Source organism: Acomys minous (genome assembly GCF_964271855.1).
Source record: "Acomys minous genome assembly, chromosome: 15".
Lineage (NCBI taxonomy): Eukaryota > Metazoa > Chordata > Mammalia > Rodentia > Muridae > Acomys > Acomys minous.
Genome location: NC_140497.1, coordinates 44,528,510 through 44,546,959, shown reverse-complemented (window position 1 = coordinate 44,546,959; position 18,450 = coordinate 44,528,510). Strand labels below are relative to the sequence as shown.

General features: G+C 41.2%; 1 protein-coding gene across 3 annotated transcripts in view; it reads left to right on the top strand.

The window, feature by feature from the left end:
- Positions 1-18,450, top strand: part of GALNTL6 (polypeptide N-acetylgalactosaminyltransferase like 6) — a 1,047,269-nt gene that overhangs the window by 968,005 nt on the left and 60,814 nt on the right. For all 3 annotated transcript variants that reach the window (XM_084760044.1, XM_084760046.1, XM_084760045.1), the window contains one exon: positions 17,073-17,294. In XM_084760044.1, coding sequence (XP_084616170.1) covers positions 17,073-17,294 — 222 coding nt within the window. The remainder of the gene's footprint in view (positions 1-17,072; positions 17,295-18,450) is intronic.

Below are 18,450 nucleotides of genomic sequence, written 5' to 3'. Positions count from 1 at the left end.
TCAGTTTAACCTCTTCCTATTTATTTGAGCCTCATCTTTTCCCATGAATGCTATGTTCTTCCTAACGTTAAGCAGTTTTGCTCATTTTAATTACTTTGAATAGTTTCTGGTGCTTTCCCAAGTTTAACTTCAGCTACAACCTGTGCATCATCTAGAAAACACTTCCAAGTATGCAAAAACAGGTAATTGAGCCAAACAGTCTTCAAGCTATGAGGACACATTCAACATTTTGGGGCCTAACACTGATTGCCAGCATGTTGTTTTAGCTTTGTTTACACCCACCAGGATATTTTGTTGAATAAAGACAGTGTTTAAATTGTATAAACTGTATATACTTATGTAATCCTTGCCTAATATAGACAATGATTGCTTTGTCCTTCTTATTAAAATTAAGAGCATGCTTATTTTCTGTGTCCAGTTGTATTCCAGCCTGCGTTGGTTACTCCTGCTCTAGCTGCTGCATTGGGCACTCTGTGTTGTTATTTAGCATTTAGATAGCTCCCTTTCTTTACAGCACTTAAATAGCAAGCTACGTGGTGAGCTGTCTGGTAGGCTAGAGGGAGTTATAATTGTGTTTTTAATCATTATCCCCATTAGAAGTGAACATTTTCCTGTAATTTTGACTCTACTGGAGATCTGGAAAGACGAAAGTTTGCTCAGACAAAATAGGTCCCTGCTGCTACAAAATTAAGCCACAGAAATTTAAGCAAATCAAGTATTTTGCTGCAGCATAGTCTCGATAAACAGATATGCAATCTTCACAACTAGAACTGGCTGCTTTACAAATCCAGCGTCCAGGGCCCCAGTCTTTCATGAAGCCACATGAGCCCCTGGAGGGGAGGGACTCCTTTTGTGGTATTCACCTCTTCCCACAATGCCACCAAGCTTGAGATTTCTGCTTCTTCATTTCCACCACCACCTCCACCACCACCACCACCACCACTACCACCACCACCACCACCACTACCACCACCACCACCACCCCACCCCACCCCACCCCCGTTACCTTGTGTCCAATAGTTTATTAGTCCATGGCAAGAATTCCACCTCCAACTTAAGTGTATCTCCTTTTTAGTGCCAGTGAAGGTAGAGCAGATAGTTTACTCTTGTGATCTGTAACTGGAGAGACGGTCAAACACCAATTGGTGTTTTTGTAGTATGTGCATGACTTTGATTGGCCAATTCTAAAAAGTATTTGCAGAAGCAGAATTTCACGGGTAACCTAAATATTGGACAGACACATTATTTGCTCTAAGAAAACTGCAATGAACAACTAAAAATAATATTATTTCCTACCTGTTTTGAAAGTATGGGAAATTAAATGGGTCCCACTAACAACCAGAAAATGAATATTGAAGCATATTTTATAGTGCCTTCCCTTTGCTTCAGTCTCTCTCTCTCTCTCTCTCTCTCTCTCTCTCTCTCTCTCTCTCTCTCTCTCTCTCTCTCTCCCCCTGCATACATAATTGTTTAATTGGGCTTAGCATTTCAGACAATTAGAGTCCACAATGGTGAGCAAAGACATAGTGTCAGGGACAGCTGAGAGATCACATCTTGATCTGAGGGTAGGAGGGAGAGAGAACACACTGGGAATGGTACAGTCTTGGGAAACATCAGTACCTGACTCCAGGGAAACATCACCAATGAGTTCGTCCCAAACAGCTCCAACAATAGGATCCGTGCAGTCATTCTCACTCTAACCAACTCACCTTCTAACCAAAACTAGAATGGAAGAAGAGATAGAAAGAGGGCCAGGACTCGAAGCCACCCTTAATGGCTGTGCATAAATGTGATTAATACTTGATCTTGTCAACCAGAGTGGATGAAGAAGAGCCTAAGGCATTTTGTATTTGTGTGCATGTTATTATGAGGGTTTTCTAGGGATGGTTAAATTATAAAAAGCCCTCACCTAATCAAGAATTTGTTCTGTAGATGGATTCAAAACTTTAATACATTATTGGGAGTTGTTTGAGATATGGTTGAAGAATATAGGTTCTTGGGAATGTGGCATAGGAGCTATAATACTGTCGTGGACTTTGTGCGGCCAATCAGTTTGCCTTCCCTGCTCTACCACACCTTGTAGGTACAAGGGGTTAAATACAGAAGGGAAAATAAATTCTTCCACTTTTTCAAATGTCTTCTCAGGTTTCAGATATAGGGAAAGGGAGGGAGGAGTCAGCTAATACAAGTATGCTAATCAAAGGCCTTGTGACTCTTGATATCTCTGTAGCTAATAGTTAGAAATAGTGTTCATGATTCTTTAAGTGAACAGCTTAATAATAAATAGAATAAAATGGTAAATTACTTTTTATACTCAAGTTGTAATGGCAGGAGATACCATTGGCTTGTCTACCAGAATGATGTCCTTCAGATTATCCCCAAAGTACCTCGAGACCTCTCCAAAAGGTTTCTCTGTCTGTCTGTCTGTTTCTGTCTGTATCTCTGTCTGTCTATCTGTCTCTCTTTGTCTGTCTCTCTGTCTCTCTGTCTCCCTCTGTCTCTCTCATCTCTGTCTCTCTCTGTCTCTCTCTCTCTCTCTCTCTCTCTCTCTCTCTCTCTCTCTCTCTCTCTCTCTCACACACACACACACACCACATACCCCATTCACATCAGGCACGATGCCTCAGCTAAAATCACATACACTCAGATTTACAAGACTTGTTTCTATCCTCTCTCTTTAATAGTTCCAGCACCTTCTAATTCTCAACATTATCACAGTATTTCTAAAATAGTCTATCATTAGTCTTAGTCATTCAAAAATCTTCAACTACAAACTTAAAAATTAATAGAAATCAGAAAAGTACTTCTATTTTTGTCCTACCATCCTTTTTTCCTTACAAGATTAAGGCTTAGAAGGCGTGAAACCCTCCTGCTTATGCTCTTGTGTAGTTTTTGTTGCTGGTATTGAGTTCTCATTGATATTGTTGTTTTTTAACAAAAGGAGTTAGCAATTCACAAGGGTACTCAAAGCATCTCTGTAGAAATATCTATATGGAACAAACTTAGTTATCCTACATATAGGAGCCATTATCATGGCTGACATGAAAAAAAAAAACCTGGTGGCACTCAGAGGAAGGACAGCAGGTTACCAAGAAAAGACTTGATACCCTATGAACATATACAGGGGGAGGTAATCCCCCTCAGGAACAGTCATAGGAGGGGAATAAGGGGAAAATGGGAGGGAGGGAAGAATGGGAGGATACAAGGGATGGGATAACCATTGAAATGTAACAAGAATAAATTAATAAAGGAGAAAAGAAAACCAAAAAAAAAGAAAAAAAAACCACCTTGGAAGAACTTCCAACTGTTAGTGGTTATTTTAAAATTGTATTGCAGGTTTTCTCTTAACCCCTGCTAGTACCCAAATAATTAAGGTCAGAACTTTATCTTTATCTAACAAATTTTATGCCACAACAACTGAGTAGTATTAGTCTATTTTAATCCTCTAACCTAATTTGGCTACCTCCCAGCTGAAATCCCCTACATACTTGCATATTATGCCTTTCTCTGCTCCAGCTGTTCTGCCAAGATGTCTCCTGGACCTTTCCTCATGGCTGAACCCTCACTTCCTCTTTCTCTCTTTCCCTCTTCCTTGGTTGGCAAAACATCCATCTCTATATTCTCCCCTGCTCAGCCATTGGCTATTATGTTTCTTTCTTGACATAACAGGGAACAACTGGGGAACAGTGGTTACATAACACTGAGACAGGAGATTCTCAGAACAAGGATTGCAACCAGACATGGGGGAGGTACAGAAATCACCATTTGAAACTTTACACTGTGCATAATCACATTATGCCGACATCAAAGCAAATTTCCCAGCCAGCCCACCCCGAAGCTCCTGACCCGTACTATTTAATGTTGTTTTAAGCCACTTAGTTGTAGGGTAAATTTTTTCTGTGTCCCAAGACAACTAACTTACCTATTTCTGCTTAAAAAATAGTCTTTCGTCTCCAAAGCAAGTCTCATTAAAAGGACATCATGAACACAGGTGACACATTGGAAGCGAAAAAACAGTAGGAGGTTTTTACATCAAAAGCATGCATATGTGTGCATGCGTGTGTTAACACTAATAGCCAAGGGGAAAAGGCTATGAACTTGAGAGTGAGGGAGATATGGGAGGACCTGAAGAAAGGGTGCTTCAGAAGATCTGTAGGGAGGAAAAGGAAGAGAACCATGATGTAATTCTATTTCAATTTTATATATAAGAGTAATAAAGTAACTAAGGAAATGGCAAAAATGGCAACAAAATGTTTTCCATCATCAAGGGAGATGTTTCAGCATGTAACACACTTGCCTCCAAGTAGGATAATCTAAGTTCAATTCCTTGGCCTCACATGGTGAATAAAGCGCATTTGTCTTCTCACTGTCACACACACACACCCAAGTACATACAGACAGAAACACCAACACACACCAAATAAACAAAGTACTATCAGTGATTTTGATTTTGTGAGTCATAGATCTGATAAAGGGTTAATATAAAAATATAAATAACCACTAAGACTTAACAACAACAACAGTAAATCCTGACTAATCTATGTAAGATTCATTTCTGAAAGACAAAAGACAATAGAGAGTCCTGAAGTGGGAGCTTACATATGACCAATTGTTTTTTGTCAAAACACAAAGGTAAAAAATGAAAGATTTATTCGATCTGAAGAGAAACCAAACCCAGAGAGTTCAGGAGCCCAACAAGGAGACCATCAAGGCTGGCAGATCTGGACCCAGGGTGTCTGCACAAACTGTTGCATCAGCCAAGGACAATGCATGCAGTAAACCTAGGCCCCCTGTTCAGATCTAGTCAAGGGACAGTTCATTCTCCATGGTTGTGGGGAGAGCAGGGACTGCTTCTGACATGAATTCTGGTGGCCCCATGATCATTTCCTCTTGGTGATGAGGCCTAGTAGCACACAGAGGAAGGGGAAGCAGGCTATCTGCGTGAGACCTGACAGGCTGTGGTTATATGGTAGGAGAGGAGGTCCCCTTCTGTCAGAGGTCTAGAGGAGGGGAATAAGGCCGAAGAGGGAGGGAGAGTAGGGACAGGAAGATACAAGTGAGGTGCTAACAATTAGGATGTAATCTGAATAAATTATACTAAATTTTTAAAAAATGTAAAGAAACAAAGGTAAAATTTTGTGGAGAAAGTAAAATTTTTTCAACAAATAACATTAGAGCAATTGGATATACATACCTTAAAATTTAAATTTCAATCTGTATCTTGTACCGTATGCAAAAATCACCTCAAAATGATCCACAAATCTGTTTAAGAGACAAAATTATAATATTTTTAGGAAAATAAAAGAGAGTAGAGAAATGTGTATGTAAGCAAACGTTTCTTAGACATAGTACCTCGGAAACTATCCCTAAGAAAACAGTTAATAAATTGAACTTCATTGAGATTGAGACCTCCTACTCTGAAGAGTAATTCTCTACTGAGAAGTAAAATACGGAAGAAGGAGTGGTGGGAAATGTCTGCAGATTATGCCTCACAAGGAACATGAAGGAAAATATATAAAGAGCTCTCGAAAATCCAATATTTTAAGGGAAAATATAAGCTGGGCCTACTCTGTAGTGCTGTATATCCCTAGCATACATGAGGGTTCAGTCTCTCGCACAGAAATGCATACATGAATTTGTTTTGTTTTGTTTTGTTTTGTTTTGTTGGTTTTTGTCTTTTGTTTGTTCATACAGGGTTTCTTGGTGTAGCCCTGGCTGTCCTGGAACTCTCTCTGCAGGCCAGGCTGGCCTTGAACTCACAGAGAGCTGCCTGCCTCTGCCTCCCAAGTACTGGGATTAAAAGGTAAAAGGTACGCACTGCCACTGCCCAGCTATATAAAATTTTTAATGAGCAAAAGAATCAAATAGATACTTTACCAATGATGATAAATACAAAAAATAAGGATAATTAAAGGTTAGTAATGCCATTAGTGACTGGAGAAATACAGTGAGAGACTCAATGTCATAATGGCCAGGATTAAAAACACTGAAAACATGGTAGGGACTGTGTGGAAATCTTAGACCCATTGCTTGCTGTTTTAACAACAACAACAAAACAATATGAGAGAGGAGAAGTAGGGAAAAGAGGGAGGGAGGGAGGGGGAGAGACAGAGACAGAGACAGAGAGGATTGGTGATGGAAAAGCTTTATTCACATATTTAGCCAACCCTCTATTTCCAACTGCCCAGGCTGGAATTCCAGGAGTCCCTAAGCCCACCAGCACGTCTATGGGTTCCAGCTTTAGCCTCTGGGCCATCCCTCCAGCCTGCCCTGGCAATTTTTACTCTCTAGAGCCCATATTACTCTGCTACAATGTCCCGCTCCCTTGTCCCTTCCTTGGTCTTGATGGATGTAGGGTGCTGCTGAATTGGTGCAAGGTTTCTAAAGTATTTCAATGCACCAAAAACACAGTATACAAAGGAGCCCAAATCAGAGGACTTTTAGTTTGTATCCGTTAACTATGTATAAAACACTTTCCTCCTGCTCAAACTATGGCAGCAGCCAAGGACAATATGTGCAGTAAAGTTCGAACCTCTACCCAGATCCACCCAATGGACAGGATATTCTCCACAGTTGAGTGGAGAGTGGAGTCTGCCTTTCACACGTACTCTGGTGTCTCATATTTGCCCATGTCCCCTGGATGGGGAGGCCTGGTGGCACTCAGAGGAAGGATAGCAGGCTACCAAGAAAAGACTTGATACCCTATGAGCACATACAGGGGGAGGAAATCCCCCTCAGTCACAGTCATAGGGGAGGGGAGTAAGGAGAAAATGGGAGAGAGGGAGGAATGGGAGGATACAAGGGATGGGATAACCATTGAGATGTAATATGAATAAAGTAATAAAATATATTTTTTTAAAAACCACTTTCCTAAGTAATACTTGGCTTTACTTACTTTTGGGAGATGTTGGTTTTGTTTCTTAACAACTAGACTTTATTATACAACCCAACTATCCCATACAGGAGGGGAAAAGGTTAAAGGGAAACAACCATAAACCTTCCAGGTATCAGCTCCACAGGATGGGTCTCTTGGTGTCTCTGGGCCTGCACGCTGATCCTCTCCCAGATCCGATCGGCACCCTCATGGTCCGAACCTGCAGCCTTCTCCTCTCCTCTCCACCTGAGTCTCTCTCTAGGGTGCAGTGGCCGGTCTTGCCTCTGGATCCCTCCTCCAATTGATGATTGAATTCCTGACCCAAGATGACTCCACTCAGTCTATCATAATGTCAATCTTAGTGGAGTATCCGTGGTGTTTCCAAGGGGCAAAGCCCACCAAGACTGCTTTTACCGGGGACAAAGCTTACAATCCTTCCACAGGGAGAGACTGCTGAAGTGTGTGTGTGTGTGTGTGTGTGTGTGTGTGTGTGTGTGTGTGTGTGTGTGTGTGTGTGTTCTGAGGTCAAAGTTCCCCAGTGTCCTCCAGTGTGTCCTTGAACTCTGATTCTCCGGGTTCCTGTGCCATCACATCCATCTGTCTGCACTGTAATTCTGAATTCTACCTCCTGTGTTTATACAATTTTCTTTGACGATATGACTGATCAACCAACCTTAACTTGGTTAGTTAACTATCCCTTAACTGTCCTTCATTGCTGGGGTAAATTGCCAAAGAGGCAGGAGAAAACATTTGGACACATTGGGTATGTTCACCACCTTATTAATGATGATAGTTTCAGCAACAAATCTGTATTTAATAGTGTGCCAAGCTGCATGTGTTAAATGAATGGCTTCTTGGCATCAAATTATTCTTCAGTAGATCTGTTTGTGAAGTTCAATGTACCAGAATTTTGTAATAAGACGCATAACTAAGTCATTCATGGAGTTTTTGGGTTTTGTCTTTGTTTTGTCTTACTGTCCTGTGTCTAAAAGCTGCACTAGAGCCTTCATAAGCACCACCACCAGTATCTAAAATATACAGATAAAAATATAATAGAGATACAGAGTCAAAGCAAAGGCTAACCCTTATTCAAGACAAGCAAAGCAGGCAGTTACCTCAAACAGCTCACGGAGCGGAGCGTTGGAGAAGGAAGGAGATAGTGGCTGTCAGCGAAACCTCTCGTATGAGACTGGGTTCACTCCCTCTCCCTATGCTGAAGGCTTCCCACTGACTTCAAAGAAGTTTTCAGATTAAAGAAAAGAAAATCAAGCAGGGAAAATAATAGTGGTGAGGCTGTGTCTGCGTCCTAGGATTCTTTTCTATGAGCTATATTCCTGATGACATTATCATCTGATCAATGATAAGAGGGATTTGGGCTTGGACTACTTACTGAGCCACTAAAGCCCCCTTAAGTATCAAAAAGGACACAAAGAAATGCGTTCAAATCAAAGCAGGATTCTTGAATGCTCAGGGTAGCAGTGTTTGTTGGAATGACTGTGAACAAATAGCTTTTCTCCCCAGAACAAGTGGTACCCAGCAAAACCAGTCCCATTCAGAAACAGTTTCTCATATCGATATATATGAAGAAGGAGAAACCTATTACTCAACCCACTGTAATAAAATAGCTTAATATTGACACAAGTACAGCTTGTGGATTGGGGTCACACTAGTGCGCATGTAGTAATTGCATCATGCACAAAGGAACAGAGGCACTCTACTAAGGTGAGATTTGCCCAAATAAAAAAAATGCATGAGACAGCTGTGGCCACCAACTCCCAAGTAACACACCGAGAAACTGAACAATAGTTGTATTTGGAGAATAATCAAACAGTAGTGTTTCTGGCACAGAAACAACAATACTAACAATAATACTAATAATAATAAGCAGATAGATATTTGCAATTTCATGAGCCAACAGGACAAATGGAACTCATTGTTTTCAAATGCTGTACAACAAAGAACACTGGGGCTGGAAATCATTCTATGAACTGGGATAGAAATGTGATTCAATGTTCTGGGCAAAACATCAATTCAAAGAGCTGATAAGCATTAGAATTAAGGAAAGACCTAGTGTTGGGTAGCTCAAAGAAAGCATCTGAATTCCAAGCACTTCTCAATGAAGCTGAATGCTCCACGTGTGTTAGTAAACATGTTGGCAGTGCAGAGGTTGCTATTGGGTTGGGCTGAATAAGAGAGCATGTTGTGCCACACAAAGAACTACAGAATGGAGCCAGAAAAACAACACATCTACCAGGACATACATAAAAGGTGCATTGAATAAGAGCTTTGATTTCAATTCTCATTCAAGAACAGGAACCTCTGAAGCTTTAAAAAAAAAAAAAAAACCAAGTTTCATACCCTTCATTTGCCCCCCCCCCGTCTGTCTTTTGCTCTCGCTGTGTGTGTGTGTGTGTGTGTGTGTGTGTGTGTGTGTGTGTGTGTGTGTGTGTGTGCCTCTCTCTTATCTCTGGTAACTGTTAAATAACATCTGTGCTGTGCATTTCTACAGCACAGGAAAACCTCTTGGGCTCAAAATGAGTGAGCCTGAGCTGTCTCCCCAGTCTACTTGACTAGAACTTGGCAAAGACAGGAGGCCTCACCTACTGTTTTCAGACTTCGGCTAGCATCCTCCCCATTCTAACAATGCTGAGTCCTCTCCTTTAGCTACCCATTATGCCTCTTGTTTCCTTAAGCTCTGCAGTTGCTCCCCTGCTAGAGAGCCAGCAGGAGTTCCCCTGTTAAAGGCAGCAAAGCAGGGGGTTGTGTGTCTTATTATATCTGCTGTGTATCACAGCAGACTCCTCAGCAGAGAGCTGCTTCCAACGACTCTGAAACAATTTCCACAGAAGTAAAACATTCACCACGGATTTGGCAGTCGCATCAAGATTATGAGATTCTGCACATACAGTGGATGAATTAATTACACATGGAGGGAGTGTACATTATAATCAGATTATGTATATCGCCATGTAGGGTGGCTAGGCTTAGCAAATTAAAATACAGGATGCTCAGAGGCATTTGATTACTCAGATAAACAAAAAAAATAGCTTTAAGTATAAGCATGCCCCATACAATATCAATAATGCCAATGTTAATTAACCTATAATATTAAGTTGTTTGTTGTTTATTTGAAAGAAGTAGTCAACTTTGCATTGTGTATTTTACCTGGCAACTCTAATTGGGAGAAACAAGATGAGTTTTAAGAGAGAATATCAGAAACACAGGAGAGATGCTGAGGCTGAGAACAGAGAGCTGGCAAAAAGAAAGGTGAGGAGTGCTGCTTTATTTTAAAGGGTGGTAAATAGAATAGTTTGTGTAAGCAGAACATTTCATACCAAAGAATAAACTTAAAGAGCAGTGTCAAGGATGAACTGTGGAACGTCCTAAATAATGGGCATCCCTTACAGGGCTAAGTCTTAGGAATGAGCCAAACACCTGGAATGGAGACTTTGTTTATAAAAGTGATGAGTAGAGGCAGATGAGAAAGCTGACTCGATGTTCATGGAAAGAAGAAGAAAATTATGACGTAGCCCCACAAAGCAGATGGATGGGAGTTTTGAGAAGGAGGACATCATGGCACAAAGCTAACAGATGAAAGGAGGATGTTCTGCTCAGAACCCATGGATCTGGAAAGAATCTAGGGGACCAACTACTACATTTTACATGGCCCTCTGTGTTGTTTCATCATCTGTGCTCTAGAAGTTACACAAAAACCTTCATAAACATTCACGCCCAGGTGAACTATTGAAGGAGTGTTTGAACAATAAGAGAAATTGCCTGTGACGCCTCCACTCAAGCACCCATAGAGGTTAACAAGCAGAATAAGAGCAAGATATCCACAGGAGAAAAAGAGATTGCCAAATGGGAAACTGAAAGGTGCATAAATGACCAGCTACCCAGAGAAATCCACGGAAGCCTGGAGGCAGGCAAAAACATGTCATAAACCGGGCATGGTGGTGCAGCCTGTAATCCCAGCACCTGGAGAGGCAGAGGCAGGCAGAGCTCTGTGAGGTCGAGGCCAGCCTGGTCTACAAAGATTGCTCCAAGAAAGTCAGGGTTATTACACAGAAAAACCCCATTTCGAAAAACAAAAGAACAAAAAACAAAAAAAGAAAGAAAGAAAGAAAGAAAAAAGGAAGGAAGGAAGAGAGAAAAATGCAAAGCCCGTATATTTAAGACTCAAAAATGAACAGGGAATTCAGGCAATAACTAGCTCCATGTCTAGGTTCTAATAGGTCAGGTATGTCTAGAACTCCTGATCTAGAAGGCTTCTTTCTTTCTTTCTTTCTTTCTTTCTTTCTTTCTTTTTGGTTTTTTTCAAGACAGAGTTTCTCTATGTAGGCTTTGCTTTGTAGACCAGGCTAGCCTCGGACTCACAGAGATCCTCCTGCCTCAGTCTCCCAAGTGCTGGGATTAAAGGCATGCACCACCCTACTTCGCTTCTTTTTTCTTATTAGCTATGTTTTGGGCACATAAACACCATCACGAACATTCATTCCATCTAGGGACAGATGGGAACGTTCTGGCAAGAGATGATAATGGGAAGTCTCACTTTCATAATTTTGTACATTTACATAGCTATGAATGCCTAAGTGAGAAATCTGTTTTTGCACCTTCCCCATTACTGCCACATATTTGAATGTGTACATTTGTGCTCCTGTATAAACATGCCAACGTACTCTAATGCATGTGAGAATAACCGCTTCCTGGTAGAGCGGAATTTGCGCTGCAATCTACAAAAAGACCATGGAAACTCTTCTTGCAACTGCTTATGACATTTTTCAGCTGTGGTTCCAATATTTTTCCAAAAGCTAAGTACTAAATTATGACTACAGCCACAAATTAACACAGTGTATGGTTACTTCTGGAATAAGGGCCTTGGAGTGATTTTGTTTGGCCAGTCAATTCAGCAACTTGGGAGTGATGACTGTTCCTTGACCATAATAATGGATGTTTCAGAAGGATTCCCCTGTCTTAGTTAAGGTTTCCATGGCTGTAAAGAAGCACCATGACCATGACATCTCTTTTAAAAGGAAGCATTTAGTTGGGGCTGTCTTTTACCCTCATGGCAAGGAACAATGGTGTGCAGGCAGACATGGTGCTAGAGAAGGAACTGTGAGTTCTACATCTTGGTCTGCAGGAAGCAGAAGACTTTGTGCTACACTAGGCATAGCTTGAGCTTAGGAGACCTCAAAGTCCACTCCCACAGTGACGCACTTCGTCCAACAAGGCCACACCTCCCTATGGACCATGCAGTCAATCATATGGGTCCATGGGGGTTATTTCTATTCAAACAACCACATTCCCTAGCAAGAAAATCTATTCAGAATTCAGGCCTACCTCGCTTTCTCTTCTATCAGATTCAGGGTGTCTAGTCCTATGTTGGTGTTCTTGGTCTGTTCAGAGTTGAGTTTTGTTGAGAGTGATAAATATGGATCTATTTGCATTCTTCTACATGTAGGCTTTCAGTTGGACAGGTGCAATTTGTTGAAGATGGTTTCTTTTCTCCAGTGTGTATGTCTGGATTCTCTGTTTTGAAAAAAAAATCTTTAATTCGATTCCATTGGTCAACATCTTTGTTTTCAATGCCAATGCCATGTTATTTTCATTATTATAATTCTGTAATACAACTTAAAATCTCAGATGGTAATACTTCCTGCAGTTCTGTTACTATTCATGATTGGTTTGAGGATGGGATTTTGTTGTTGCTCTTATTTTTGGTGGTGGTGGTGGTGGTGGTGGTGGTGATGGTGGCAGTAGTGATGGTGGTGGTGATGGTGATGGTGATGGTGGTGCTGGTGGGGATGGAGATGGTGGTGATGGTGATGGTGGTGGTGATGATGGTGCAGGTAGGGGTGGTGATGGTGGTGCTAGTGGGTGCTGATGCTGGTGATGGTGGTGCTGGCGGGTGCTGATGCTGGTGCTGGTGGGGATGGAGATGGTGGTGATGGTGATGGTGGTGTATGCATGTCTGGTTTCCATATAAAATTAAGGTTGTTCTTTTTCTATTTCTGTAAAGAAATGTGTTGAAATGTTCAAGAGGACTGCATTGAATCTGGAGATTGCTTTTTGTGGAGAGCCATAGAAGCCATGCTGCTTCACCGGCGCAATGCGCCCCCTTCTGTGCATGCGCAGTGAGAAAATCCTTTGCGCATGCGCAGTGAGAAAAACCTTTGCGCATGTGCAGTGAGCAAGCCCCTTATGTGCATGACGTAAGATGGCGTGATTCTGACAAGGCATGGTGTGAGGTGGTGTGATCTGACAAGGCATGGCGTGAGGTGGTGTGATCCGAATGCACCAACCAGGAGTGGTGACGTGGCAGTTTCTGATAGGACAGGCACAGTATAAAAGGTTCTGTGGGAGCTTTTCCCAGGGTCACCCGATAGTCAAGGATCCTGAATAAAAACTGCTACAAGAAGAGTTCCCGGTGTTGGTGTCTTTCCTGCTGGACGGGAGCGGCATCGGCAGCTTTTGGTAGAATAGCCATTTTCACCATATTAATCATGCCTAACCATGACCATGGGAGATCACTCCATCTACTGATGTCCTTCAATTTATTCCCTCAATATCCTAAAGTTTTTATTATAACAGTCTTTCACTTACTTTGTTAGAGTGATTCCGATATATTTTTGAGGTTATTTTGAATGGCACTGTTTCCCTAAACTCTTTCTCAGTATGCCTACTATTTGTATATAGGAAGGTATTGGGTCTTATGTGTTAATTTTATATCCTGCTACTTTGCTGAAAGGGTTTTACCAGATGTAGAAGTTTCCTGGTAGAGTTTTTAGGGCCTTTTATTTCTCATCACCTTCAATGAAGATACTTTGACCTCTTCCTTTCCAATTTGTATGCTCTGGTCTCCTTCGGTTGTCTTATTGCTCTAGCTAAAACTTCAAGTACTATATCTCATAGATATTGAGAGTGGACAGTGTTGTCCTGTTCCTGATCTTAGTGGGATTGCTTTGCGTTTCTCTCCATTTAGGTAGATGTTGGCTATGGGCTTATGGTAAGCTTCCTTTATTGTGTTGACGTATATCCTTTATATCCCTAGTCTCTCTAGGGCTTTTATCCTGAAGGGGAAGTTGGATTTTGTCAAAGGTCTTTTCTGCATCTAAGAAGATGATCATGTGATGTTGTCTTTCTGTCTGTTTATATGATGGATCACATTTATTTAGTTGTGTATATTGAATGACACCTGCGTCTCTGGGGTAAAGCCACCTTGATCACAGTGGATAATCTTTTTTATATGGTTTTAGATTCTCGCTTTACAAGTACTTTGTTGAGAATTTTTGCATCTATATTCATAAAGGATATTGGTCGACAATTTCCTTTTTCTGTCAAGTCAAGTGTGGTTTTGACGTTATGGCAATAGTAGCCTCATAAAAAGAATTAATAAATTCCCTTCTGCTTTAATTTTAAAGAGTAACCCGAGGAAGGTTGTTATTAATTCTTCTTTGAGGATTCAACAGAATTTTCCAAAGGCTCTATCTGCACAAGGAATTTTAGTTGTTGGGAGATTTTCAATCACTGACTTTATTTTATTAGGGACTATGATATGTCCAAACTTTATTTTATCTTGATTTAACTTTGGTATATATAAAAATTTTTTTCTTAGATTTTTCAATTTCATGGAATAAAAGTTTTTAAAGCATGTTCACCTCAAATGATGTACCCAGTGTTTTAGATCACAAGGGCCCTGTGGTCCACGTCATCAGAATGTGCGCATGATGCTAACCAGGACAATGGTTCCTTGCTATATACCACACCTTCCAATCAGTCCAAGATCTTATACTACAATACAACAAAATTTGGGGGAAGAAGGTGTTTTTGTTTGTTTGTTTTTGTTTATCTCTAATTTTGGTGCTTACAATTAGAACTGATCTTTTATTCTTTTTTTTTTTTTTTTGATCTTTTATTCTAATCAAAACAATCATTTGTAGCAAGTCCTTTTTGCAAGCTATTGTAACAGAAGGAATATATATATATACCTCTTCGCAAAGTTTATTTCTCATTGTTGTTCAGTAATTTATCCCTTTGCCTCTTTTCTGAAAAATTTTGACGATTTTCGTTTATCATAAAGACATAAAATAGCTAAACAGTAAATATTTCTGTATTTACTACAATTTGGAGGGGGTTGTCAGAACTGGACCTTAACATCAATTTAGAATATCAAGTTTTAAAGTTATCAACATTGTCCATTGTGCTTTTTTAATCTTTCTTTTAAAGTTGTCTAAAGACTAATTAACATCAAAAGCATTTTCTATAGAAATGTCAAACAAAAGGAAATAATAAAGACACTGATGACTCTCACACAGTTCCCATGACTGTTCAGAGTAGACGGTTCCATCACAGAGCAAGAGGCTTTCAAGAATCACCAGCTTCCTCTCCTATCCCCTAATAAATTGGGCATACAGAGTCAGTCTCGAGGGGTGGAGTATCACAAATCAAGGTTTAGTATCACACTTCAAGGCTCACTGGAGTAAGAGAAGAAAGCAGCCTGTGTGAAACAATGCTGATGGGGTATCAGAAAGCAAAGAAAAGCAAATACAATGTCTCGGGAGTAAATTCTTACACTCTCAGTGTCATTGCATGATCAGCCTAATTATGCACCAGCTTCTTAGAAAATAAGGAAGAGATCAGAGCAATGTTTGTGGCTCTGGTTCTGCATTATCCTCTATTAACCAGGGCCAACATAGTGTTCACCATCTAGGAAACATGGCCAAGAAGTCTGAGGAGGGTGCAAAGCAGGGACAAAGGCAGGTGGATGCTCTACCTGGAGGTGGCTCCAGCAGACCTTAGGCCTCATATCTAAATTAAGGTTCCAAAGCAATTCTGTAAGGTAAAGTGACTACTCGTCACTGCAATCACTTATGTTGAGCTCTTGTTAAAGTTCCCAACCATGATAGTCACCTTGTCTTCTCAGAGCAATCGACAAAGTAGATCAGGCCAAGGCACACACAAATCATGCCCTTAAAATAAAGAATTTAAACTGCAAAGAGGAATCCCCAGTGTCCATGGGTTGTCAGCCTATAAAAACGGCCATGGAGCTGAAGGCATTAACTAGCCCTTTCTAGGCAAATGCATTTGTCCTGCCTACCACTTAATTCCACAGGACCTGAAGGGATGTCAGACTGCATCTCGCCTCCACTTCCTTCTCAAAGACCTTGGGAACTACAGAGTCATAGTGGCCAGCATCTTCAATTTCCAATCCTGAACCCTTTCTAGCACTCAGAATGACAGCTCATTTTTCATAAAAACCCAGTATGTACTAATTCTAAGCAGTTTGCAACCACTCCATGCACTGCTGTTGCCATGCTGGGGTTTTGAACCTGAAATAACCAACCTGCTCAACCCCAAAGCCAACAAAAGCATGGCTTTCCAAGCCGACCATTGTAGCACATATTTTTAATCCCAGGCAGAGTCAAGTGGATCTCTTTGGGTTCAAGGCCAGACTGTTCTACACCATGAGTTCCAGGACAGCCAAGTCTACAGAGTGAGACCCTAGTTTAATAACAAACAAAGAGAAAACCCGGCCTTCCTACATGCACCCCACAATTGAGTTCTTCTAATCCTAAGGAACATGTTCATTTTTCTACCATCACATCTCCTAACTAATTCAGCCCATGAATCACCTGTAGAAATAATTGGTTCTCCGATAAAGCTTTCTGCTTCCTAGTGCAATAAATTCTTAAATTTTGGTTGAAGTAGATGTCCCAGTATCAGAAAATTCTTTTTTTTTTTTTTAACATCTCTCTGTAACTGGGAGTGGGAAGAGTAGCACCTTATGTGTCCTTGTTCTTCCCAAGATGCCTGTATTTCAAAAATGCTTTAAGCAATTGGTTACCTAAGGGGACTTGCAGTCTCTCCAGTTTCAACTCCTCTGGCTGTATGTGAAAATAAAATAAGTATATATCATCATGAGGTAACAGGAGGGAAACTGCAGTAATTGTGAGAGGAATCTCTGCCAGCTCTGATAATTACCATATTGTCAGCTGCACCCCATGCCCAATGCGGAATGCGCACTAAGCCACGGGCTGATTCCATCGTGCAGTTATGAAAACTCTCACTGTTAATAACCCACCAGCCAGTACTGCCTGCAGACAACTGGTTTTCAGTTTCTGGTGCAAGTAAAATGATCCTTCGGGCGTAGAAACCAATAACTAAGTTGTTTTTTGTTGTTTTTGTCTCCGCTGTACAGAACCTGAAGCGTGTGGCTGAGACTTGGATGGATGAATTTGCCGAATACATTTACCAGCGGCGGCCGGAGTACAGGCACCTCTCCACCGGGGACATCTCTGCCCAGAAGGAGCTGCGAAAACGACTCAAGTGCAAAGACTTCAAATGGTTCATGGCTGCGGTGGCCTGGGACGTGCCTAAGTACTACCCTCCGGTAGAGCCCCTGCCTGCGGCGTGGGGGGAGGTGAGGAGACCTGCCCTACCTGTGAGAGCCTGCCCATCTCCCACAGCCTCTGAGGTGGGGAGGGCCAACTAAACCTTTCCCTCCTTCTCATAGCTTGAGAAGTGGGAGAGACTGCCAAACTCTCTTTTCCCCTTCAGCCCAGCAGGTTAATTTAAAATATCTCCGATAAACGAGTGCCTAACTTCCTTTTAGAAAGTTCTAGGGAAGAAAAGAAAGTTCTAGAAGTAGGGATTCAACCCACAGAGACGATATCCCGCCTAAGAATTAGTGAACACTGTTGATGCTTCAAATGGATATATTCATGGATGGATATATATATATATCCTCAAAAATATTTTAACTTAAGATGGGTAGAATTGCCAAGGAATGAAAACAGCATCTTGTGATCAAATACGAGAAAGTCCCTCACCTTTCACCAGCCTTATTGCTGTTTATAAAGACAAAGCAATGGAGAGAGAGGCTAATTTCCTAACCTGGGTGCACCGTGCATCACCAGCAAGAAAGACAAGGCATATGGGATCCTCACTGGTTTCTTAAATGAATACTAACCTTCCTACTTTTCAACACTCTGAACTGATTTTGCTTATGATCTCAAGTGAAAAGATCAGGATAGCCTCAGGCTCCAGATTTAAAACATCCATCTTAGGGAATAAAATTGATTATTTCACCGCTCTGCTCATTCAATACCATTACTGTAGCTTTTTTCCCCCTCCAGAATAGAGTGGTGTACAAAATCCAAGGCTGAGTCCAATCGGATGGATGTAGCCTATAATTTAACCTGCCTTTAAAGAGGATATGGAGGGCAAACGCTGGCTGGGCTGTGTGTTCACTCCACCCCAGAGCTGACTGCCAGGAGTGTGTAGGAGCCTCTTTACCGTTGTCCTTGGTTTTCTGATATGATCTCATTACCTAGTCCTTTAGTCCTTTAGTCCAAGTGACCTGATGAGTGGCTGGCGGTGGGACGTTGACAATGTCCTTACATGTGTGCAAACATCTTTACAATAACTTCTTTGGAATAGAAGTATGAGCACAAGGATTTGCACAAAAATATATACATTTTAAAAAACTGATAGATGCAGCCCTAATGCCCTTGAGGAGTTGTTTATTGTACTTGTGTGCACGTGTGTATGCACTTGGGGGTCAGAGAACAATGAAA